Source organism: Lissotriton helveticus, chromosome 7, assembly GCF_964261635.1.
Source record: "Lissotriton helveticus chromosome 7, aLisHel1.1, whole genome shotgun sequence".
NCBI lineage: Eukaryota > Metazoa > Chordata > Amphibia > Caudata > Salamandridae > Lissotriton > Lissotriton helveticus.
The window spans coordinates 207,885,991-207,913,081 of NC_136068.1; the positions used below are offsets into that span (position 1 = coordinate 207,885,991).

Genomic DNA, 27,091 nt, shown 5'->3' on the forward strand with positions numbered 1-27,091 from the left:
ATCCAAATCGGCTTGTTTTCTGAGCCAGTAGTGATAACAAATCAAGCCCCATCCGGAGTCCAATCATAAATAGGGTTAGTGGGCAAAAGCCCAGCATTCAGGATGCAGGCGACACACATAGGTGGTTAGAGACCACTGAAGATTCTTAAGATTTCCCCCCACAGTTAATAACCCCCCAAACCAATGCTTCCTACCATGAGCTCAGACACAGAGAGATGTGTGGGAATCCTTCTCAGATGCAGCCCCCCCTACTTAACAAATGTGCCTTCTGCTTTCTCACTTATTTGGTAGTCAGTTTAGTTGAAGGAGGTAGCTATTGAATAAGGACACAGACATCATAGAATACGTTTCAAAGCAACACTTAGGTGGAGAAATCATTGACATATTAATCGGGACTTCATCAAGAAATCTGGAATAAGCTGAGTTATGGTCGTCCCACCGGCTAACAAACAGCTGGACTGAGAGCTTTCCAGATGCAATTACCTAAAATGCAGCTAAAGATTATTGTCACCACCTACTGTGAGCTATAACATAGAGGAAATGCTGGTGTCTGCAACAAACCATACTTGCGGACACCCAGATTGCAGAATCAAAGCAGCTAGCTTTGACCCCTGCTCGGTGGGTGGTCAATAGAGAGATTTAAACGGGAGATTCCAGTGGCTTGGAATAACTTGCCAATACACCTGCGCAAGGAATCGAACCTCCTACCCTTCAGGAAGATGCTCAAAACCGTGCTCTTCCGGGAGGCTTGGGGCTCGTCCTAGAGCTCTTGCCCCGGGATCAACCAGTATGTACTTCTGGACAAGCGCTTAGAGACCTCTGGGTGATAAGGCGCTATATAAATCTAAATAAATAAATAAATAAAAGATGTCTCTGTTCAAGATGTTCACCATAAACAGCATACCAAGAACCCCTCAACCACGTCTGGATCACAGGCTGACAAAAGAGTAGTGAGTTTAAGCTCAAAAACAGGAAACAGCAAGTACTAAGAGGATTTCTGGCAATGTGAGGACAAGCCCCTCTGGGTTTGTATCAAGAAAAGGTCCTATAGGTCTATACTGCCAACTTGGTGTTTGCCATTAGCCTGTATTCAGTTGGTGTACCTACCTGAGTCAGTGGATATGTGGTCAGAAGACCCTAATATTCTCTCTCTCTCATTTACAGAAACAGGCATCCAAACATATATTAGCACATAAAAGGGCTTAAAGCGACTGCCTTCAGAGACTCTGGTGCTTTTATCACAAATACGGATGAAGCAAATTTCAACCTGGCAAGATTTGAGAGGGTCAGATTAGCTACTGACCAACTTACTTTGATTAAAAACAGCATCAGATATGGCAGATGCCTCTTGCCTGTGTCACTCTTTGGGTGGGTGACAAAGTTCAAACTGTAAGGTGAGTTTAAGAGACAATCTTTTCTCTTGGTTGATCGCCTCATGGTGTTGCAGATGTAGGCTGCTGGGTAGACTCTTTAACATATAGCACACCAGGTGTGCTTTGGAGGAGTTCACCTTGAGATAGAGGCTCCACCAGCAAAAGGAAGGTGTTTTGCTCACAGAATTACTGTTGAAGGCTCAGAGCGACCTTCCCCACTTGTTAAGGACTTCGATATGCCATCAAAATCTGAGAAGAAGGACTTCTCTATGGTACATGACATGTCACAGAACTGAGGCCCTGACATACAAGAGAGTTGTGCTCTGGCGGTAGTACAGATTCAGGCTCAATGGGGAAGCAGCCGGGTGCTCCTAAGACTTCCCAGAAGGGATACTATTATAGACAAATCTTTCCAGTCTTGAACATGGCACAAATCAGTGGCTGGGAATACCTGATTGCTATGGTAAATGCTCACTGGCACATGATCTCACCTTAGCCAGGTATGTCGGTTGAAGAAGGCAAAGCAAAGACTCTTTCCACAGTTTTATTTTTGATCATTATCCATAAACGTACCCAGCATAGGTTGTGAATCCAAATATGTATTGCTGGGCATGCTGGACACAATTATTTTTGTTTTAGGAACAGTAGGGGCCAGATAAAGACTCCTCCCAGACTACTGCCTCTGATTAAGGATAATGTCTACTGTATAAGTGTTGACTTCTCAGATAGTGTATTAGTTAACAGGAGCTATTGCTCAGCTTCTGCTGTGTGGCCATATGTTGATGCAGGATGTGGGAGATGGACATGCACAATCAGTAACACAAACACACTCAGACATTCAGGAGAGGGAAGACCGTGCATGCCTATAACAAATCTTACACCATACAAACAGTGACTAGATTCAATCGGGGGCAACCCAAATTGGGGTCTACTCCCCTCACGTATCCGACATATAGACACACTTTTATTACTTTCCCAGGAAACTAGCGTGCACTTAATGATCGACTCCACAGAATTTACCAGGGAGAGCTAGTATGTTGTCTGTTGACTTTGGGTGTAGCTAGTAAGGTCTGCACCACACTATCATAGATGGGTTACCACCAACCATTGGCCAACTCATGGCTTGCTCGCTGGTACGGTAGTCACTAATGATAAAAGGAGTATCCGTTTCAGTGGATGCCTACATTCCAACTGAGTCTAGAGCTTTGTTGGGTATCAGTACAGAAATCATGTAGAGCAGCTCTCAAGAAACCTGTAACACAAGTCCTCTGCATCCAAAAACAACTTAATTAACCAGAATGATAAAATGAGGAGCCGGGCGGCACATGACTATTTCACCAGTCACTTTCCACCTTGTTGTCTCTTTAGAGTCTTTAACATGTTGTTTTCCCTAAAGTGGTTGTTTCTGACAGTGGAGCCAATTGCATATCCATGTACATCAATACAATGTGTGACAAGTGTGGAGCTTGTTAAAGGTTCTCCTCCTTGTACTAGCCCAAAACGAATTGTCTTGTAGAGTACTTTATTATAATAGGCAGCCTAGAAGCCGCGTGAAGGAGAAATTGGGGTAATCTCCTATCCAGCCTGTCTGCAGGTTTCCCACCTAGGATTCTCCAGAGAATGGCGCATAAGGGAACCTGAAGTCACCTACTGCAGTTGTGTTTGACTGTGTTTAGAATTCAGATAAGGATAGCATATCTCCTGAATAAATCCAAGGACAACCTCATAGCAAGCAAGACATGTATAAAGAGTTTGTGTAACCAAAGAACCCCTCTTGTACGTAGCACAAAGCCCATGAAATTCACATATTGGAACCCTTCTGTTTGAAATTGTTAACCTCCAGTCTAAAATTTGTTCAAGGAACTTTAGACTATAGCAGTACCTCTTTTTAAAAATGGTTTATCTGTGATGAAAGACTGTGAAGCAATCAATCATATTACATCACTTGGGTAGCCAGGATCCTGAAACAGTCCTTTGCAACAGCATTTGGAGTCAAAGCAATTCATAATGGACTGTTAGCCAATCGCCTGCATTGAATGTACCCTTTTTGATATAGAGGACAAAATAAAAAAAATTGAGAAAATGGAAAAATGTAGCAGGGAAAATACTTGGGTATCGATTTAGGGCATACTGTAAAGCCAGTAGTGCCTCCTCCGCTAAGGCGGAGGAGCGTCACCCCACTACTTTTAAAGCAGTGTAGATAAAGGCAGTATCTAATAAAGGGAAAATAAAATGATAATAACTCTAAGTTAATATCATTTTATTTTGTTCTTGTTGCAGCAGCTTTGTGGGCGGGGCGGGCTGCTCTGCTGACAGAGCAGGGGAGGGGAAGGCTTGTTTGCCCTCCCATAATGCGCATGAATGTTTGGCCAGCCATCTAGGGCCATGCAAACAGTCATGCGCACTTTGCATGTTCTCCACGCAGGCTGCATTACAGCCTGCGTGGAGAACATGCCCAGGCCCCCAGTCCCCACCTGAGCACCGAACCACAGCGTTCAGACCAATTACAATGCTGCATTGCAGCATTGTGATTGGCTCAGGGGTGCCTGGGCGCTGCTCTGTGTTCCTGTTCTGGACACAACGGTGGAGCAAGACACTGTGAGAAGGTAAGGTTTTTCTTTTCTTCTTTACTCCCAGTCACCGCCCTCTTGCCCTTCCATCCCTGATCTGTACCAACCGCCACTGTGTAATGCTTGGTCATTTACTAAGGAATTTAAACCTTCCCAAGCAGGTATCTAGAACTGCATAGTTGTAGATATAAAATTTGGAAAGGCAGATTATTTTGAATAGTCTTGTGCCAGAAAGTAGAGATTTGTATGGGGTACCAGAGACCTCAGCTCTCTCTGCCTGTCTCTGTTACTCTCCACCTGTCTCTCTCTCTCTCTCTCTCGCTCTATTTCTCTTTCGCTCTCTCTCTCTCTCTCACTCTCTCTCTCTGTATTTCTCTTTCACACTCTCCCTTATTCAGTCAATTTGCCTAAAGTTCTGTGGATTCTGTGAAAAATACTTTTAGGGAGGACAAGTTTTGGATTCAAGTCCCTTTTTATACTTCATGCCTCTTCCCAGCAATAAATTACAAGGCATGGATAACATCAATCAGATGCTGGTATCCATGACTCTGACATGCCAAAGTGTGCATTGTAACAATATTGTCATAGCATTCTCTCCCCAATGTTTTACAAGACCGGACAGAAAGGAAGAATGATAATGGGGGCCTGGCGAAGTCCCCTATTGGCCCCATTCCAGGCTTTGGGAATCCTCTGGGATTCTCTCTTAAAACCCTCTCTTCTTGCTGACCAAGATGGGTGGGATTCATCCGCAGAATATTTTGGCAAGAGTGAGGGTAAGCATTGGAGCTACTGTTGAAGAGATGTACCTGGCCTCCACTCTCTGAAAGCTCCTTATTTTTTTTAATTCTCACTTTCATTCCAATGGGACAGAATTTTTTTCACAAAAGGAACCCCAACTGTGAAACTACCTCTGTTATCACATTGTTTTCCATTTCCTCCTTATCTTTCCCTGTACCCCTGTTTCTTTCTTTTAGATTTACTTTTGCGCCAGCCTTCTCCTGTATGTCCGCAAGCGGAGAGATACCCCTTCGGGGGTGATTCAGGCGCTATACAAAACCCATAAATAAAATAAATAAATAAAATAAAATAGTTTTGATTTCGTCTGTCCTGCACACGGCTTCTAGGTTGCTTTGAAGAGTGAGCTTTGTGTGCCTCAGAAGATTTATAGAGTATTGAGTGTAGCTGCCTTGCATGGGTCACATTGGTTGTGCACTCTAAAAGACCATTTGCCATGTCTGTTAATCGATCCGTGATCACAGGGTAATTGGGCCTGGGAACGAAAATGGCAGGCAAGAATTTGGTAGAACCTACCTGATAATGTTATTCTTTAGTATCAATCAATCACTGAACTTTTAAAGCGCGCACTACTCACCCGTGAGGGTCTCAAGGCGCTGGGGGGGGGCAGGGGGGTGGCTGCTGCTACTGCTCGAAGAGCCAGGTCTTGAGGAGCTTCCTGAAGGTGAGCAGGTCCTGGGTCTGCCGCAGGTGGGTGGGGAGGGTGTTCCAGGTCTTGGCAGCGAGGAAGGAGAAGGATCTGCCTCCGGAGGTGGTACGTTGGATTCGTGGGACCGCGGCGAGGGCGAGGCTGGCGGAGCGGAGCTGGCGGGCGGGGGTGTTCAAGTTGAGTCTGTTGTTCAGGTAGGCTGGTCCAGAGTTGTGGAGTGCTTTGTGTGCGTGGGTGAAGAGCTTGAAGGTGATCCTCTTGTTGATGGGGAGCCAGTGAAGGTCTCTGAGGTGGGGGGTGATGTGGCTGTGTCGGGGGATTTTGAGGATTAGGCGGGCCGAGGCGTTCTGGATGCGTTGTAGTCACTGTAGGTGTTTGGTCGGGATTCCTGCGTAGAGTGCGTTGCCGTAGTCCAGCCGGCTGCTGACGAGGGCTTGGGTCACCGGTCTTCTGGTTTCGATCGGTATCCACTTGTAGATCCTGCGAAGCATGCGGAGGGTGTTGTAGCAGAAGGAGGAGACGGCGCTGACCTGCTTGGACATGGAGAGGGAGGAGTCGAGGATGAATCCTAAGTTGCGTGCATGGTCCGCGGGCGTCGGTGCTGTTCCTAGTGTTGTCAGCCACCAGGAGTCGTCCCAGGCAGATGGGGTAGGGCCGAGGATGAGGACTTCCGTCTTGTCCCAGTTCAGCTTCAGGCGGATGCTCCTTATCCACTCGGCGACGGCCTTCATACCCTCGTGGAGGTTGGTTTTGGTGGTATGCGGGTCATTGGTGGGTGTCGTCAGCGTAGGAGATGATGTTCAGGTCGTGTTGGCAGGCCACTTTTGCGAGGGGGGCCATGTAGATGTTGAACAGCGTCGGGCTGAGGGATGAGCCCTGGGGTACGCCGCAGACTAGTTTGGTTGCTTTGGATCGGTACGGTGGGAGGTGGAGACTCTGGGTTCTGCCAGAGAGGAAGGAAGTGGTCCAGCCCAGGGCTTTCTACCGAATTCCGGCTTCTTGGAGGCGTGTTCTTAGTGTGTGGTGGCAGACCGTGTCGAAGGCGGCTGACAGGTCTAGGAGGATGAGGGCTGAGGTTTCGCTATTTTCTAGTTGGCGTCGGATGTCGTCTGTGGCGGCAATGAGGGCTGTCTCGGTGCTGTGGTTCTGTCTGAATCCGGATTGTGACGGGTCTAGGATGTTGTTGTCCTCGAGGTGGTGAGTCAGCTGTATGTTGGCGATTTTTATAATGACTTTCGCCGGGAAGGGGAGCAGGGAGATGGGGCGGAAGTTCTTGAGGTCCTTGGGGTCTGAGGAGGGCGTTGATTTTGGCGTGCTTCCAGCTTTCCGGGAATGTCGGTGAGTCGAAGGAGATGTTGATGACCTTTCATAGTTGGGGTGCGATGGTGGCGTCTGCTTTGTTGAACACGTGGTGTGGGCAGGGGTCTGCTGGCGATCCCGAGTGGATGGAGTTCATGATCTTTCGTGTCTTGTCGTCATTGACGTGGGCCCAGGAGGTCAGCTGGTTGGTGCAGGTGGCATTCTGGGTGGGGTCTGTCGTGGTCGGGGCTGGCGGTGCATTGAAACTGTCGTGGATGTCGATGATCTTGCGGTGGAAGAAGGTGGCCAGTGAGTCGCACAGTCCTTGCGAGGGTGGGATGTCGTTGGTGTTGGCGCTGGGGTTGGAGAGTTCCTCCACGATGCTGAAGAGCTCTTTGCAATTGTGTACGTTGTTGTCCAGGCGGGCTTTGAAGGAGGATCTCTTGGTTGCTCTGATGAGTTGGTGGTGTCTGCGAATGGCGTCCTTGGGGCAGCGTGGTTGTCTGATGTGCGGTCTTGAAACCATTTTTTCTCTAGCATCTGGCATGTGTGCTTGGAGGATCTAGAGTTCTTCGGTGAACCAGGCGGCTTTCTTGCTGGAGTGGTTGATGGAGGGCTTCTTTAGCGGGACGAGGGTGTTGGTGCAGTTTTCGATCCACTGTCTGAGGTCCCGGGCGGCGGTGTCTGGGCCGGTGGGGTCGGTTGGAGGGTCCAGGGCGAGGGTGGAGGTCAGTTGGTTCTCGGTGATTTTGCCCCAGCAGCGGTGAGGTAGCTGTTGGGTGTGGTGGTGCATGGTTGCTTTCTTGAATGTGAAGTGGATGTAGTGGTGGTCGGTCCAGTGGAGTTCGTGGTGTGGTTGAAGGTGACTTGGGTGCTTGTGGAGAAGATGGGGTCGAGCGTGTGGTATTGGAGCCCAAAGAAAGGTAAATCTTCTATAAGCTGCTTGGGGGCTAATAGGCATGTGTTGGAGTTACTTCAACTTTGAGAGTTTACCTCTGCATTTGTTGACTTATGCTGTTTGTGTAGTTATGGTGCTTGGTGGGATGAAATTACTCTATATGGCTTTATAAACCTGCGCTGTCCTGCCCATGTCCCTTTTACTGAACTGTCCGGTATCTTTTTTCCTTTAAGAGCTCAACATTCATACAAGCTCACTGGAGGCACTACCATTTTGCTGACTGAGACATTGAGGGACATGTTTACTAAGAAGTGACGGAGCACAACGTTAGCCTTCCTGGCTTAACGGCACACTCCACCATTTCTAAAACGCATGGCTGCACCATATTTACAACAATATGGTGCAACCCCGCATTTCCCCTGTGCTGTGCTAAATTTAGCGATTCAGAAAAGGGGGTGGTGATGAACAGAGTGCCTGAATTAAGCAGACCACTCTTACCCAGTCCAAAGATCAGGGCTTGATCCATCACCGTTTTTTAGCTCACTGCACCATCCCAGCTCAGAACTTGGCTATATGCAAATTAGTCTGTTCCTGTCCCAGTGCATGATGGGAACAGGGCAAACCAAACTACCAAGCCAATTCTTGTACTGGGAAGGAAACAAGCTTCCGGGGACCGGTTTCTGCCATTACAGGCGTCGTCGGCCCGGCTTGCTTGAATCCTGATGGTGCAATGAGCAAGGGACTCACATCTGAGTATACCCTTCCACGCTTATGGTGGACAAAATGATTCAAAAAAGGGGGTGGTGATGAACAGAGTGCCTGAATTAAGCAGACCACTCTTACCCAGTCCAAAGATCAGGGCTTGATCCATCACCGTTTTTAGCTCACTGCACCATCCCAGCTCAGAACTTGGCTATATGCAAATTAGTCTGTTCCTGTCCCAGTGCATGATGGGAACAGGGCAAACCAAACTACCAAGCCAATTCTTGTACTGGGAAGGAAACAAGCTTCCGGGGACCGGTTTCTGCCATTACAGGCGTCGTCGGCCCGGCTTGCTTGAATCCTGATGGTGCAATGAGCAAGGGACTCACATCTGAGTATACCCTTCCACGCTTATGGTGGACAAAATGATTCAGAAAAGGGGGTGGTGATGAACAGAGTGCCTGAATTAAGCAGACCACTCTTACCCAGTCCAAAGATCAGGGCTTGATCCATCACCGTTTTTTAGCTCACTGCACCATCCCAGCTCAGAACTTGGCTATATGCAAATTAGTCTGTTCCTGTCCCAGTGCATGATGGGAACAGGGCAAACCAAACTACCAAGCCAATTCTTGTACTGGGAAGGAAACAAGCTTCCGGGGACCGGTTTCTGCCATTACAGGCGTCGTCAACCCGGCTTGCTTGAATCCTGATAGTGCAATCAGCAAGGGACTCACATCTGAGTATACCCTTCCACGCTTATGGTGGACAAAATGATTCAGAAAAGGGGGTGGTGATGAACAGAGTGCCTGAATTAAGCAGACCACCCTTACCCAGTCCAAAGATCAGGGCTTGATCCATCACCGTTTTTTAGCTCACTGCACCATCCCAGCTCAGAACTTGGCTATATGCAAATTAGTCTGTTCCTGTCCCAGTGCATGATGGGAACAGGGCAAACCAAACTACCAAGCCAATTCTTGTACTGGGAAGGAAACAAGCTTCCGGGGACCGGTTTCTGCCATTACAGGCGTCGTCGGCCCGGCCTGCTTGAATCCTGATGGTGCAATGAGCAAGGGACTCACATCTGAGTATACCCTTCCACGCTTATGGTGGACAAAATGATTCAGAAAAGGGGGTGGTGATGAACAGAGTGCCTGAATTAAGCAGACCACTCTTACCCAGTCCAAAGATCAGGGCTTGATCCATCACCGTTTTTTAGCTCACTGCACCATCCCAGCTCAGAACTTGGCTATATGCAAATTAGTCTGTTCCTGTCCCAGTGCATGATGGGAACAGGGCAAACCAAACTACCAAGCCAATTCTTCTACTGGGAAGGAAACAAGATCCTGGGGACCGGTTTCTGCCATTACAGGCGTCGTCGGCCCGGCTTGCTTGAATCCTGATGGTGCAATGAGCAAGGGACTCACATCTGAGTATACCCTTCCACGCTTATGGTGGACAAAATGATTCAGAAAAGTGGGTGATGATGAACAGAGTGCCTGAATTAAGCAGACCACTCTTACCCAGTCCAAAGATCAGGGCTTGATCCATCACCGTTTTTTAGCTCACTGCACCATCCCAGCTCAGAACTTGGCTATATGCAAATTAGTCTGTTCCTGTCCCAGTGCATGATGGGAACAGGGCAAACCAAACTACCAAGCCAATTCTTGTACTGGGAAGGAAACAAGCTTCCGGGAACCGGTTTCTGCCATTACAGGCGTCGTCGGCCCGGCTTGCTTGAATCCTGATGGTGCAATGAGCAAGGGACTCACATCTGAATATACCCTTCCACGCTTACGGTGGACAAAATGATTCAGAAAAGGGGGTGGTGATGAACAGAGTGCCTGAATTAAGCAGACCACTCTTACCCAGTCCAAAGATCAGGGCTTGATCCATCACCGTTTTTTAGCTCACTGCACCATCCCAGCTCAGAACTTGGCTATATGCAAATTAGTCTGTTCCTGTCCCAGTGCATGATGGGAACAGGGCAAACCAAACTACCAAGCCAATTCTTGTACTGGGAAGGAAACAAGCTTCCGGGGACCGGTTTCTGCTATTACAGGCGTCGTCGGCCCGGCTTGCTTGAATCCTGATGGTGCAATGAGCAAGGGACTCACATCTGAATATACCCTTCCACGCTTATGGTGGACAAAATGATTCAGAAAAGGGGGTGGTGATGAACAGAGTGCCTGAATTAAGCAGACCACTCTTACCCAGTCCAAAGATCAGGGCTTGATCCATCACCGTTTTTTAGCTCACTGCACCATCCCAGCTCAGAACTTGGCTATATGCAAATTAGTCTGTTCCTGTCCCAGTGCATGATGGGAACAGGGCAAACCAAACTACCAAGCCAATTCTTGTACTGGGAAGGAAACAAGCTTCCGCGGACCGGTTTCTGCCATTACAGGCGTCGTCGGCCCGGCTTGTTTGAATCCTGATGGTGCAATGAGCAAGGGACTCACATCTGAGTATACCCTTCCACGCTTATGGTGGACAAAATGATTCAGAAAAGGGGGTGGTGATGAACAGAGTGCCTGAATTAAGCAGACCACTCTTACCCAGTCCAAAGATCAGGGCTTGATCCATCACCGTTTTTTAGCTCACTGCACCATCCCAGCTCAGAACTTGGCTATATGCAAATTAGTCTGTTCCTGTCCCAGTGCATGATGGGAACAGGGCAAACCAAACTACCAAGCCAATTCTTGTACTGGGAAGGAAACAAGCTTCCGGGGACCGGTTTCTGCCATTACAGGCGTCGTCGGCCACCATAAGCGTGGAAGGGTATACTCAGACATGAGTCCCTTGCTCACTGCTCCATCAGGATTCAAGCAAGCCGGGCCGACGACCCCTGAAATGGCAGAAACCGGTCCCCGGAAGCTTGTCTCCTTTCTGGTGAAGAATTGGCTTGGTAGTTTGGTCTGCCCTGTTCCCATGATGCACTGGGCCAGGGACAGACTAATTTGCATATAGCCAGGTTCTGAGCTGGGATGGGGCAGTGAGCTAAATAACGGTGATGGATCAAGCCCTGATCTTTGGACTGGGTAAGAGTGGTCTGCTTAATTCAGACACTCTGTTCATCACCACCCCCTTTTCTGAATCATTTTGTCCACGTAAGCGTGGAAGGGTATACTCAGACATGAGTCCCTTGCTCACTGCTCCATCAGGATTCAAGCAAGCCGGGCCGACGACGCCTGAAATGGCAGAAACCGGTCCCCGGAAGCTTGTCTCCTTTCTGGTGAAGAATTGGCTTGGTAGTTTGGTCTGCCCTGTTCCCATGATGCACTGGGCCAGGGACAGACTAATTTGCATATAGCCAGGTTCTGAGCTGGGATGGGGCAGTGAGCTAAATAACGGTGATGGATCAAGCCCTGATCTTTGGACTGGGTAAGAGTGGTCTGCTTAATTCAGACACTCTGTTCATCACCACCCCCTTTTCTGAATCATTTTGTCCACCATAAGCGTGGAAGGGTATACTCAGACATGAGTCCCTTGCTCACTGCTCCATCAGGATTCAAGCAAGCCGGGCCGACGACGCCTGAAATGGCAGAAACCGGTCCCCGGAAGCTTGTCTCCTTTCTGGTGAAGAATTGGCTTGGTAGTTTGGTCTGCCCTGTTCCCATGATGCACTGGGCCAGGGTCAGACTAATTTGCATATAGCCAGGTTCTGAGCTGGGATGGGGCAGTGAGCTAAATAACGGTGATGGATCAAGCCCTGATCTTTGGACTGGGTAAGAGTGGTCTGCTTAATTCAGACACTCTGTTCATCACCACCCCCTTTTCTGAATTATTTTGTCCACCATAAGCGTGGAAGGGTATACTCAGACATGAGTCCCTTGCTCACTGCTCCATCAGGATTCAAGCAAGCCGGGCCGACGACGCCTGAAATGGCAGAAACCGGTCCCCGGAAGCTTGTCTCCTTTCTGGTGAAGAATTGGCTTGGTAGTTTGGTCTGCCCTGTTCCCATGATGCACTGGGCCAGGGACAGACTAATTTGCATATAGCCAGGTTCTGAGCTGGGATGGGGCAGTGAGCTAAATAACGGTGATGGATCAAGCCCTGATCTTTGGACTGGGTAAGAGTGGTCTGCTTAATTCAGACACTCTGTTCATCACCACCCCCTTTTCTGAATCATTTTGTCCACCATAAGCGTGGAAGGGTATACTCAGACATGAGTCCCTTGCTCACTGCTCCATCAGGATTCAAGCAAGCCGGGCCGACGACGCCTGAAATGGCAGAAACCGGTCCCCGGAAGCTTGTCTCCTTTCTGGTGAAGAATTGGCTTGGTAGTTTGGTCTGCCCTGTTCCCATGATGCACTGGGCCAGGGACAGACTAATTTGCATATAGCCAGGTTCTGAGCTGGGATGGGGCAGTGAGCTAAATAACGGTGATGGATCAAGCCCTGATCTTTGGACTGGGTAAGAGTGGTCTGCTTAATTCAGACACTCTGTTCATCACCACCCCCTTTTCTGAATCATTTTGTCCACGTAAGCGTGGAAGGGTATACTCAGACATGAGTCCCTTGCTCACTGCTCCATCAGGATTCAAGCAAGCCGGGCCGACGACGCCTGAAATGGCAGAAACCGGTCCCCGGAAGGTTGTCTCCTTTCTGGTGAAGAATTGGCTTGGTAGTTTGGTCTGCCCTGTTCCCATGATGCACTGGGCCAGGGACAGACTAATTTGCATATAGCCAGGTTCTGAGCTGGGATGGGGCAGTGAGCTAAATAACGGTGATGGATCAAGCCCTGATCTTTGGACTGGGTAAGAGTGGTCTGCTTAATTCAGACACTCTGTTCATCACCACCCCCTTTTCTGAATCATTTTGTCCACCATAAGCGTGGAAGGGTATACTCAGACATGAGTCCCTTGCTCACTGCTCCATCAGGATTCAAGCAAGCCGGGCCGACGACGCCTGAAATGGCAGAAACCGGTCCCCGGAAGCTTGTCTCCTTTCTGGTGAAGAATTGGCTTGGTAGTTTGGTCTGCCCTGTTCCCATGATGCACTGGGCCAGGGACAGACTAATTTGCATATAGCCAGGTTCTGAGCTGGGATGGGGCAGTGAGCTAAATAACGGTGATGGATCAAGCCCTGATCTTTGGACTGGGTAAGAGTGGTCTGCTTAATTCAAACACTCTGTTCATCACCACCCCCTTTTCTGAATCATTTTGTCCACCATAAGCGTGGAAGGGTATACTCAGACATGAGTCCCTTGCTCACTGCTCCATCAGGATTCAAGCAAGCCGGGCCGACGACGCCTGAAATGGCAGAAACCGGTCCCCGGAAGCTTGTCTCCTTTCTGGTGAAGAATTGGCTTGGTAGTTTGGTCTGCCCTGTTCCCATGATGCACTGGGCAAGGGACAGACTAATTTGCATATAGCCAGGTTCTGAGCTGGGATGGGGCAGTGAGCTAAATAACGGTGATGGATCAAGCCCTGATCTTTGGACTGGGTAAGAGTGGTCTGCTTAATTCAGACACTCTGTTCATCACCACCCCCTTTTCTGAATCATTTTGTCAACCATAAGCGTGGAAGGGTATACTCAGACATGAGTCCCTTGCTCACTGCTCCATCAGGATTCAAGCAAGCCGGGCCGACGACGCCTGAAATGGCAGAAACCGGTCCCCGGAAGCTTGTCTCCTTTCTGGTGAAGAATTGGCTTGGTAGTTTGGTCTGCCCTGTTCCCATGATGCACTGGGCCAGGGACAGACTAATTTGCATATAGCCAGGTTCTGAGCTGGGATGGGGCAGTGAGCTAAATAACAGTGATGGATCAAGCCCTGATCTTTGGACTGGGTAAGAGTGGTCTACTTAATTCAGACACTCTGTTCATCACCACCCCCTTTTCTGAATCATTTTGTCCACCATAAGCGTGGAAGGGTATACTCAGACATGAGTCCCTTGCTCACTGCTCCATCAGGATTCAAGCAAGCCGGGCCGACGACGCCTGAAATGGCAGAAACCGGTCCCCGGAAGCTTGTCTCCTTTCTGGTGCAGAATTGGCTTGGTAGTTTGGTCTGCCCTGTTCCCATGATGCACTGGGCCAGGGACAGACTAATTTGCATATAGCCAGGTTCTGAGCTGGGAATGGGGCAGTGAGCTAAATAACGGTGATGGATCAAGCCCTGATATTTGGACTGGGTAAGAGTGGTCTGCTTAATTCAGACACTCTGTTCATCACCACCCCCTTTTCTGAATCATTTTGTCCACCATAAGCGTGGAAGGGTATACTCAGACATGAGTCCCTTGCTCACTGCTCCATCAGGATTCAAGCAAGCCGGGCCGACGACGCCTGAAATGGCAGAAACCGGTCCCCGGAAGCTTGTCTCCTTTCTGGTTAAGAATTGGCTTGGTAGTTTGGTCTGCCCTGTTCCCATGATGCACTGGGCCAGGGACAGACTAATTTGCATATAGCCAGGTTCTGAGCTGGGATGGGGCAGTGAGCTAAATAACGGTGATGGATCAAGCCCTGATCTTTGGACTGGGTAAGAGTGGTCTGCTTAATTCACACACTCTGTTCATCACCACCCCCTTTTCTGAATCATTTTGTCCACCATAAGCGTGGAAGGGCATACTCAGACATGAGTCCCTTGCTCACTGCTCCATCAGGATTCAAGCAAGCCGGGCCGACGACGCCTGAAATGGCAGAAACCGGTCCCCGGAAGCTTGTCTCCTTTCTGGTGAAGAATTGGCTTGGTAGTTTGGTCTGCCCTGTTCCCATGATGCACTGGGCCAGGGACAGACTAATTTGCATATAGCCAGGTTCTGAGCTGGGATGGGGCAGTGAGCTAAATAACGGTGATGGATCAAGCCCTGATCTTTGGACTGGTTAAGAGTGGTCTGCTTAATTCAGACACTCTGGTCATCACCACCCCCTTTTCTGAATCATTTTGTCCACCATAAGCGTGGAAGGGTATACTCAGACATGAGTCCCTTGCTCACTGCTCCATCAGGATTCAAGCAAGCCGGGCCGACGACTCCTGAAATGGCAGAAACCGGTCCCCGGAAGCTTGTCTCCTTCCTGGTGAAGAATTGGCTTGGTAGTTTGGTCTGCCCTGTTCCCATGATGCACTGGGCCAGGGACAGACTAATTTGCATATAGCCAGGTTCTGAGCTGGGATGGGGCAGTGAGCTAAATAACGGTGATGGATCAAGCCCTGATCTTTGGACTGTGTAAGAGTGGTCTGCTTAATTCAGACACTGTTCATCACCACCCCCTTTTCTGAATCGTGCTAAATTTAGCAGCATACCACCAACGCAGGCACCCTTGCACCATAGTGCAAGGGCGTTTGCATTGAGGGAAAGATTGTTTATGTGCAGGAAGGTCTCCCTTCCTGCACATAGACAATCTTTTAATGGCATTTTGTAACTTCTATGTGTGCTGCTTAATACAGCATACATAGAAATTTCAAAATGTTATTTATTTTAAATGATTGTTTATGTGCAGGGAGGGACATCTTCCTGCACATAAACAATCAATGGTGTTTTGCTGTTTCTATGTGTGCTGCACAACGCAGCACACAAGGAAACAGCAAAAACGAGGAGAAATTAACCATTTCTCCAGGTTAAGACCAGGTTTTCCCTAGTCTTAATATTGGCGCTGCCTGTTATTTACGTCACCCTTGTAAATAGGGGGCAGCATCAAAATCAATTGGTGTTGTGGTGGAACGTCCACCACAACACCCATTGACCTTCCCCTTTCACGCTAACTATAGCGTAAAAAGGTACTTTGTTTACAAGGTCGATTCCACCTTTTCAATATGTCCGCCATTTCTCGGCATCTCTGGATGACGTTGCCAAATATAGTCCGTCATCGACCTCGAGGCCACCCTAAACGCGCCCACCCAGGTAATTGACTCCACCGGTTTAAATACAACTGGCGCCATCTAGCCTTCTCGAACCCTGGCTCTACATGTCCAGACGCCGGCAGACCCCCCGATCGGAAAGCGACGAAAGCATAACCGTGAGGTAAGATCTATGTCAGAGCAACTAGCGCTTACACACGCCTCGCAAGGTCCAACCCGACATAACCGATGGCTGTATATATCTATTCTCGCCCCACAGAGTGTCTCTGCACCGCCATTAACATGACGACTATTACTGGCTAAAGTCTAGAAGCTCACAGACCCCCCAGCGTAAATATAGTGGACGCAGACCAAAGGTAATTGACTGTAAATAAATACCTGTTTTCTATTATCCATATCTAATTATACTCCACTTTAAAACGCTGCTTTTGCTTGTACCCTTTCTGGCAAATAGATAGCCAGCGCCACGAGAAACGCTGTTCAGATACCGGCAGACCCCCCGATCGAATAGCAAAGAAAAGACAACCATAAGGTACAATTTGGCACACGAGTAAATAGCGCGCACACTCGCTTCACAAGGCACCATCCGTCAATAACCGTTGGTTCTATATGTCTATTTCTGCCGCAGAAAGTGTTCTCGTACCGCCACTAATATGACGACAACCGCCGGTTAAAAGCCAAAAGCTCATAGACCCCCCAGTGTACACACAGTGGACACGGACCAAAGGTAATTGACTGTAAATGAATACACGCTCTTTACCTCTTATGTCTAACCAGACGACATTCTAAAACGCTGCCTTTGCTTGCACTCTTCCTGGCAAATAGACAGTCAGCGCCACGAGTAAACGACCAGAGCTCCCGATTTAGAGACCTATCAACCTCATCGACAGGTATTTATTGGGCTCCCATTATCATAATCATTAGGACAACAAACTCCCTCAATAGATAACAGTCATTAAAAGTTTGCTATCAATGTCTTTCAATAATTAGGTTACCTGTACTACACCCCTCCCGTGCTAGGAGCACGCCACCTAGCAATTGTACAAGACCGCCTTGCAGGTAACTCTCTTGCCTTGTCTCTCTCATTAAGTCCTAACATATTAGCGCAACCTACATAATTCCTCCCCATGTCCCTCTTATTTACCAGCTTAAAGTCCGAAGTCCACATTCAGCTAACGGGATACCGACTGAAAGAGAAATACAATAAGCACAATAAACTACAATACAGGTATTCTTTCATCCTGCAATTCCCCTAATATATTCTTTAAATATTCACCCCTTTAAATATTCACCCTTCTGAACTACCAAATGTCGTACCTTAATTATGTCCTCTTGTAGTGTCCAGGTCTCCTTACCCTTCTATGAGAAACCGGTAACATCTATCTATTTAGGTACAACCACTGCCCCTATATGTCTTTCATTTATCTGTTATTTCATCATGCCTAGTGGTAGCTAACATTCAGGTCTTTAAAACATTGTTCAGCCAATCATCCCATGTGTCCTCCCCCATTCCATTGTATTAAAAGGTGGCATATAGAAATACAATGAGATCAGAAATGTACTAGTCCAGTTGGGCACCAAATTGTATATAATTGTATATAATAGAGCAGGCTCTAGAAGTTCCTTAGATTTCATTGTTATGTTATGTTTGTATCACTGTATAAATGTATCACACGAATTCTCTCTCTATTTCAAAATGTAAATATAAAGGACTACTCACGGACACTGACAAACATTATTATTGTTTATATTTTTTTACATGTATAGGTCCATTTGGATACTCACATGGCTCCCTGATGAAGGCCCCCAGCCGAAACGCGCGTAGATGTCATATTTAGCCATGTTTTTATGTATAGTGTGCTGAAACAATTTTCCACACAACCTCCAAGCGCAAACTCATTATCTTGAAATGTGTACAGGATGCAACAATAAGTGTATATATATGTAGATTGACAGTCACATGTATGTTGGAGGTACACGCACAATAATTACCTGCAATAAATCAATGATGTTTTTTATCAGAACAATATTTGAATAAAGTTAAATAAAAGCTATATTTTTGTATCATACACTCTGTCCCTCAAGAGTTCTTTGCTGTCACGTGTCCGTCCCTGTCCTCCTTTTATAACCAGTTCCTAATTACTTTTCTTCCAAATACAAGGCAATGTTAAGCCACAATAAGTGGCTCAACATTGCAGTGTAAATAAGGCGAAGCCCCTATACCCACTACAGCATCCTGAAAAGTGACATTGTGGTGGCAGTAGGGGCTTGTAAATATGCCCGTAGAGCTGGACTGTTATGTTGGGGGCATCAAGAATGCCTCCCTACTTTGCGTTGATTACTGGTCCCTCTACCCAGGTCATGCGCCACTGAGAGTGGTAAAATACAAGATTTTAGTTAGGGCCTAAAGTTGTTTTAGTTGTGCCTCTGTGGGTTAGAGAGATTGCCTCCTGATAGTTCTGTTTAATCCCTCATAACTGGGTCCTTTGAATTCATGATGTTTGGAACTGCCACCCTACTCACTTCAGTGTGCATGTCTGTAGGGTTGCACATGTGTGCCTAAGAAGGTAATTGGTAGACATCATTGGACTCCAGGGGCCTCATTTATGAGGCCTTGCGTGAGTTTTGCGCTTCTGATGCGTCACTTTTTGTGACGCATCGACAGCGTAAAACATGCCTCCTGATGCGCACTATTTACAAAGTGACGCATCTAAGGAGATGCGTCACTTTGTAAACCCCTGCGCTACATTATACCTGCGTCAGATATAATGTATGCAGAGGGGGCGTTCACCCGCAAAAAGCCTCGTAATAGTGACGCAGTGAAATCTATGAGATTTCACTGCGTCACTTTTAGGACGCTGTTGTGTCAAAACCTTGCGCCTGCCTCACAGCAGGCGTAAGACTGACGCAAGCCCTTTCACATGGGGCTTTCCCCATGTGAAAGGAAGCATTGCTGGAGTTGCGTCACTTTTGTGACACACTCCAGCAATGCGTCACTTTTGCGCCTACAGATACGTCAGAAATACTGACGTATCTGTAACTCCTTGCGACATGATGCGTCATATTATAAATATGACGCATCAATCATGTCGCAGGGAGAGCGCAGTGAAAAGTGACGCATCGCTGTTTTCACGCAGCGATGCGTCGCTTTTCATAAATGAGGCCCCTTGCATGTGGGCTATACCCGATGGTGGCCTAGTTAATGCTGGCCCGCTAATGCCCATTTTCAGCAATGATAACTGCAAGTAGACATATTCTGCACCCTTCACCGAAACCACTTTTCTCTTTTTGATGGTGGGTGGGTGGTTTTGCCAGATTGCTTCATGTAGCCACAGGTCCCCTGCCAGAGTGGATAAGTACTATCCCCCTTGATCAGTGCATTGTTTACCATTTAACTCTTTCTACTGACAAGGTTCTCTGCCACCATCAAAAGGAAACAAGAGAATTGATCCTGAAGTGAGACCTCTGCAAAGCTGTGACCTTCTACACACACTGGGCCTCATTTATGAGGCCGTGCGTCACTTTTACGCCGCCAGTGCGTCACTTTTTGTGACGCACCAGCAGCGTAAAAAATGTACCTTGTTGCACCATATTTACAAAGTGACGCATCTAAGTAGATGCGTCACTTTGTAAACCCCTGCGCTACATTATACCTGCGCCAGGTATAATGTATGCAGGGCGGCGTTCTGACGCAAGAAAAGGTCATAGAAGTGACTCAGTGAAATCATTAAGCTTTCACTGCGCCACTTCTAGGACGCAAATGTATCAATTTCTTACGCCTGCCTCACAGCAGGCGTAAGACTGACGCAGGCCCTTTCACATGGGGCTTGCCCCATGTGAAAGGACACATTGCTGGAGTTGTGTCACTTTTGTGACACACTCCAGCGATGCGTCACTTTTGCGCCATACAGATACGTCAGAAATACTGACGTATCTGTAACTCCTTGCGCAATGATGCGTCATACTGTAAATATGACGCATCATTGGTGTCGCAAGGAGGGCGCAATGAAAAGTGACGCATCGTTGTTTTCACGCAGCGATGCGTCACTTTTCATAAATGAGGCCCACTGAGCCTAAGTCCAGATTAAGGTGGAGTGGCGTTCCGAGGAGGAAGTGACCTCCCCACATCAGATTGCCAAAGTCCAGCGGCTAGAAAGGACTTGCGTATGACAGCCCCAGTTGAATGAGACTGCCCAGGAGACACATTCCATCAGTTGCTCAGTAAGCAAGCTGACGGACGGGTCTAGGAGAGGCTACATTGCCTTCAATCACCAATAAGAATAACCCTGCTTCATCCTTGACCTATCCCTCCCTCTCAGATCATTCCTGTGGGCCTTGAGACATCCCAATTTCGAATCCTTGCCCGGGGGCTCAGTGACATCAGCTGGAGGAAGTTGCCCTGATTCCAGAACATTTGGAATTACCCAACAGATCAAACAGTTGTGGCATTAAGGTGGTTGAATCCCATTCCCATGCCAGCAGCCAACTGCCACTGCACTTTCCAGTGCCCTTCGTGAGCACATCCAACCCTCTGTGGGTGCCATGATACAGGCTCCTCCACCTCCTTGACAACATGTTTGGGACACCTTGAGTGATGAGACATCCTAGTCTGTCACTGTCCGCAACCCATAGTCAAGTGCAGCTAGCACTCTAGTGTCTGTGACTTATGTAGTGTTGACCGAATATTGTGTCAAAAGTATCGAGGAACAACATAGCAAGAAGCTAAATTCAAATAGCTAAGAATAGATTTACTTTTCTTAACTCCACATCTACGTTCCCCTACATATATATGTCGTCACAGTACATATATTTGGAGTTAAGTATAGTAAAACTACGTTGGCCCTTGATTTTCTGGGCACAATATTTTGTCCACACAATATTTATTTCAATATTTTTCCCAAACGCCCCTTCCAGACGGCAACGGTGACTGGTCAACATACCTCCTCTCCCATACTTATCCAAGGAAGCTCTGTAAGAAATGTGTTTTAGTTATCTTTGAGAAGGATGAGCACTTAGTATAATTAATAAAAGGTTTGTGGACTTTGGACTTGTTACATTTTGAAATGTAAGTTCAAATAGATGGTCTCTTCTTCCTGAAGATTATTCTATTAAAAGGGCACTGCAGCAGTGGTAAGTAAACACATTAACATGACTACACTCTCAAATGATGGATGTTAAAATGTATTCATATCATAAATTCAACAATATATTTCCACTAAATTAAGTGCTTTATATATATATAGAGGGAGGAGAACGTTTGGTGGAAAGAGTAAGTGTTCAGCAACATAACAGGAACAGATGAATTAGGATCTAGTATCGGTAAGCAACTAGATTTTTGATTTAGATTTGGGAACATATTTAGCCCTTTGTTTACTCTTCTGACCCATCACAAAATAGATTAGAAACACAAGACAGGGAATAGTTCACAAACCTCATTGGTGGGATTAAAATTGACAAAAACTGAACTCCATGCCCAGTTGTGGGTGTGCAGTGTTAGATTCAATGCCTCATCAATGGTTCATATGGTGCCCCAGTAAACACAGTGTGATGTTGTTAGCCCGTAGGCTGCAGTTTCATCCTTCACTTTGAGCACATGTTCTGGCAATGTAAATTGAACACCTTTTGCTGGAGGTGCATCCATAAAGGGAACATTTGAAGATGCTTCATTGTGAGTGCAATTTAAGGGATATCTTTCTAAAGAGTCAGAAAAATGTCTGTAGGTAGGTATTCCATACATATGCCCCATTTCTTCCATATAATAAAAACTGAAACTAGACTTAAAAGCAACACAAATCAAAACTGTAAAATAAATGTGTAATATATTGTCATAGGAGACCTCAACACACTTCAAACCCATAGCTTAATTTAAAATTTTTATTTTTTCCAGCTGCAACGTTTGGGGGTTACTAAAGATTCCAAATACAATACCCCAAACTCAGAATGTTTGACACCAAATCAGAGGTTAGCCTGGATTGCACGTAGAGCCTTCGTGGCTTTGTATGTTTCGGCTCACCGAGGTCATCTGCAACTCGTGAAATTTCTTCTAGAAAATGGTAAGATGGACTAATCCTTCAGAAGTATTTCTACCTCCAGGCTGGCTCTTTTATTAAATCCTGTTTATTAATTTCTTGAATTTTAACAGTGAATTTATGGAAGATTTTATACAGCATTTAAATAATAGTACAAAGATGTATGGAGTTAACAAAACAATTAAAATGTAGACGGGTCTATGAAGAAGAGATAAAGTAAGTAATATTGCCCAGCAGGAGTAGATGGCATCTCTAAAATGGAAAAGTAAGTAATATTGCCCAGCAGGAGTAGATGGCATCTCTAAAATGGAAAACAAGTGTTAAGAGTGAGTAATGAGTATGAATGTGTGGTTCTCTTGCTGAGAAATCCAGAATTTAAAGCATTAAGGAGAAAAAGACACAAAAAACTGCACTTTTGTGGATTTTTCAAAATTTCATGTTGCGCACACGCGCAACATATGTGCATGGATCAATTTCAGGTGTGCAACAGGGTGTCCTTTTGACACCCTGGCACCCTTGAAATTGCATTCTCAATTTGCGATTCTCTAATTGAGATTTGCAAATTGTGAATGTCTTCCCATTCATTCCTATGGGCCTCTAGGCCCATAGGAATGAATGGAAAGGTATTCCTTAATTGCGAGTCGCAATTAAGGAATGTTTATAAATCGCTATTTTTTAAGCGATTTCTACATGCATAGGGTTTTGGGATTCCTTAATTGCGATTCCTTAAAAATCGCAATTAAAGAAAAGCAAAAGCCAACAATGATCATGTGCCTGTAAACATTTTAGGAAGATTCTGAGAAACAGAATGGAGGGGTAGAATAAGAAACAAAGAAACAGTATATGGAGTAATGATAAAAGAAAGTGAAGAGGCAGTATTTGGCCATAAATCCACTTGAACAGAAAAGAAAAGTCAAAAACAATTATTTGTAAGGGAATCCTCTTGTCCATACTTCACTTGAGCAAACACTGAGCCACAGCTCCTATTAAGACTTCAATATCAATTCTGAATGTATTTATTTAGGTGTGTGACTGAGCACAGCTTTTTCTTTAATATTGTTTAATCTATGTGTTTAATTAACAGCCTACTGTTCCATATTCACACATTGATACTCAGGTGTATCTCAAGGCTACAAGCAAGAGTGAGACAACAGATTAAATATATCTTTGACAACATGCTGTCAGCTGTCAAAATGGGGAAGCCTTAATGACATCAAAACTGAAATCTTGATTTGTGAAATAATTGTATCACTCTAAAAGTTTGTCAGGAAACGTTAATGGTAAACCCACATGAGTTTTTTGTTTCAGCTACTGCAAAAACTCAGAACAGAATTACACCAAGCCTGCCATGAAAGTAGAACTTTACTCAGAAAATGTTCTTTTTGTTGTTTTGTGTAATGCCATCCAGGAGCTTTTGAAGTAATTATTGTTACAAAAAATGCCTTAAAGGCTTTGGAGAGGTAATTACAGTGGCAATAGACAGATGACCACAATGAGAAGTACAAGCTCTCCTTTTATTTTTCTAGTTCCTCCACCTGCTTTTTAGTCTCACTATATTTTCTATACCTAAATAACCTATAGCAGAAAATTATGGGTAAATATATCCTAAAACTGAACTCTGAGGATTGACTGCAGGGCCTGTCCTTCAGATCATGCCATGTGCCTACTTGCACGTATCCTCTCTGGTGCCAATCCTTGCCTTTTACGGCTTAAGACCTTGTTTCTGTTGGGGAACAACCTGGGTGGGAGCACACTGCCTTGACATCTCAGTACCAAGTTCACTCAGATGAACTTTAAACAATGGACCAACCATGGGGATAGCTAAATATTGTTTAGTGGAAGTGTTACCATGCACTGCATTTACCAGATTGCATCTGAATGAACTCAGTGCTGGAAAGTCAAGGCAGTGTGCTCCCACCCTGTTTTTGTTTGATAAGGCTCCCTTCAGGTATTTGAGCTGACAAGCTCTGAGTGATGCACCTGCACTCAATGTGTGCTAGAGGTGTGGCGCCGCGGCCAGGGCGACTGACGCTGGAATCTGGGGACCACGGTTCGATCCCCGGCTCCGGCGGCAGGTTAGCCCAGCACCATGTGACTCTGGGCAATAGCTCGCTTAATCTTCCCGACGGCCCCCAGCGCCTAGAGACCCTTACGGGTGATTGTGCGCTTTACAAATGTGGACTTTACTTTACTGCTACTGAGACCTGAAAAGACTATTGCGCAGCATTTCCAGAATCTCTAGACGTATGTGTTACTATCTACTGATGAAGGACAACTTTCCTGAAATACGAGCTAATGTATAGAGCTAGTCAGCACTGGCTGCACCAACCATGGTGCAAACAAAAGATTCTTTAATGGCCGTGTTATCATGTACTGCATTTACCAGAATGCACCTGAGTGAACTAGGGGCTGGGATGTCAAGGTAATGTTCTCCCACCCAGTTTTTCCCCGTTTCTGTTGGCCAACCAAGTATTATATTACACTCCCAACAGATAGATTTCCGCAATAATAAATTAAAGAATAGTGGGCTTTGGAAGCAGGCTTGGCCTTCGGTTATGCCCTGCACTAACCTATGCCCAACCTATGGGTAACCAACTGCTTTTGGGCATGGCCTTTGACTGTGTACAGCAAGGGTTGCCCCACATGGCCACCCCATATTCTTTGGCTCAATCCTGGCCTGAGCCTAGTCCGCCTTTTTTGTTGCATTGTTCTGTTTTACTCATGTGGTTGTAATGGTAATGCAAGCATGCCTGCATTGCGGGGATGATTATTTTTGTGCAGGAAGGGAAACCTTTCTGCACAAAAACAATCACAAGAGGCTTTTCCCTCTTTCAGAATGCAGCACACCTAGGAAAAGGAAAAACAAGGAGAAATAAAGATATTTCTCCTTGTTGTGCCTCTCGTATGCCTCCCCTGTGGAGTCGCAAGTTTTTGGTGATGCCTCAGAATTACGTTTTATTGTAAATCTGGGGCAGTTTAAAAAAGAATGGATGTAGCTGGGAACACCAACAGCAGCACCCATTGCAAGCCCTATTAAAGCAGAAAACTGTGTTAAAGGAAACAATGTTTACAAGGCAGCATTAAGCCAAACAAAGTGGCTTTGTGCTGCCTGGTAAATATGGAGCAGGCTCCTGCACCGCCGAAGAATCACAAAAAGTCACGCACCAGCGGCGCTAGCTGCTTATAAATAAGCCCCTGTGTTTTTAGCTGACCAGAGTGGGTTTATTGAGGTGGTAGGGGTATCCCCTCCCAAATTAATAGTCCAGTTTCTGACAGTGAGATATTAACTGGGTGAGATGATTACTTGCTATTCTTAGTTTCAACTTAGAAATTAGGCAGAAAATTGAGAATTAGTATTTAACAAACTGATTCCAGATTTTTTCTTTTTTTCTGGGTCTTTTCTCTCAACTAATGTTAGGCAGGTTTGATCTGCCTAATCTATCATGGAAAAACTACCAATATGTAATAATTATCACTGCACACTTCTGATACCTGTGCAAACTCCTGTTTGTACATGGATTGGAATTTAGTCTTGAACATATAATCAGGGCATTGCCTTATGAGTGTGCTAGAACTTAGTGAGATGTTTACTGTGCACAGTAAGTACTGATACCTCAAGATGCTTTCTTTATCAGGAGTGGTAAATACCTTGTATTCTGAGTTGATAGCCAGATGATTGGGAATCACATGTGAAAAGTGTAGCTTAGTAAACTTATTTTCTCATGTACAGAGTTTCCCTTCATGATGTCCCACGTACACTTTTGCAGGTGAAATCTGACCACGTTTACCAGGGGAACATTGCTTGTGTGCGGCAATTACCCCATCGCTTTTAACTTTGATCCCTGCACGAACTCCTGTTCGCCTAGGGATTATAATTTAGCCCTGTGCTGATCCTCATGGCCCATGCCATTTGGATGATAAGCCTTTCACTGCATAATCATGGTAGCTGTCATGAATCTGCCACCCTTTTTAATCAAGGTCTTATTGCCAAAGACGCATGCTGGATAAAATCCACTGATTCAATTGATCCTCTCTGTGGTTGCCACACTCATGTAATTGTGTATTATCATTTTGCAGGTGCAGATGTTTGTGCAAAGACGCAGCTTGGCACAAGCGCTCTCCATGTTGCTGCTTCCTTGGGGAAATCAGACTGCCTGGAGGAGCTTCTCGCCCATGGTGCGCAGATCAGCGATGTGGATGGAAAGGGGCGGACGGCTCTGGAGCTGGCCCACTTCTGGGGCCACAAGACGAGTGAACGCAGGTTGTTTCTTTTCAAGTGGCGGCAAAGAGCAGCCACTGTCAAAGTGAAGATGCACCTTGATGAATCCGAGCTTTTTGCACATCAGAAGTTTGACTCCAAGCTGAAGACATGGCGGTCAGGCACACACGCCAAGCGCTATATGGCCAATCTTCTTAAAAAGGGAGAGTTTCAGGGCTCGAGTTTTAGTGCTGCCAAAAACCAGTGTACCAAATCTTATCCTTCTGATTCATTCAAGAACCAACCTAATCCGACCAGGTAATGGTAATGGTGCCCTGAAGGTATTTCTTTGAGTCAGACTTATAAAGTAAACTTCTGTAGCAGGTTTAAGCAATGGTGCTGTAGATTAAGACAATACTCTTGCATTGCTGTATCACAAACGTCTGCCCTTTGAATACATTTTTGAAATTTCTGCTGTCACTTGAATCCTTCAAAAAGCTGGTGACCACGGGAAAAATCTCAAAACTACAGAGATTCATAAAGTTGTCTGGAACCAAATTATTACATGCTGTAAGGTGGACATTGCACTGTAACATCCCAACTTGAATACGCTTACTTACCCCAACACCGGCTTTCTCAAGGATCATCCTTGTTAAGCCACTCGACAATGAATTGATGATAATTATGTAAAGAAAGCCACTCGCAGGATGCATTCACCTCTTCAGTGGAGCAATTCCAAAGGCCCTGGCTTGAGACTTTGTCAATACAGGATCAAGAAGAC

General features: G+C 46.2%; 1 protein-coding gene across 1 annotated transcript in view; it reads left to right on the top strand.

Annotated features, from left to right (window-relative positions):
* Nucleotides 1-26,668, top strand: part of ANKRD60 (ankyrin repeat domain 60) — a 53,544-nt gene extending 26,876 nt beyond the window's left edge. The window contains exons 3-4 of the mRNA XM_078650472.1: nucleotides 21,971-22,136; nucleotides 26,190-26,668. Coding sequence (XP_078506598.1) covers nucleotides 21,971-22,136; nucleotides 26,190-26,632 — 609 coding nt within the window. The 3' untranslated portion in view covers nucleotides 26,633-26,668. The remainder of the gene's footprint in view (nucleotides 1-21,970; nucleotides 22,137-26,189) is intronic.
* The last annotated feature ends 423 nt before the right edge of the window (nucleotides 26,669-27,091 follow it).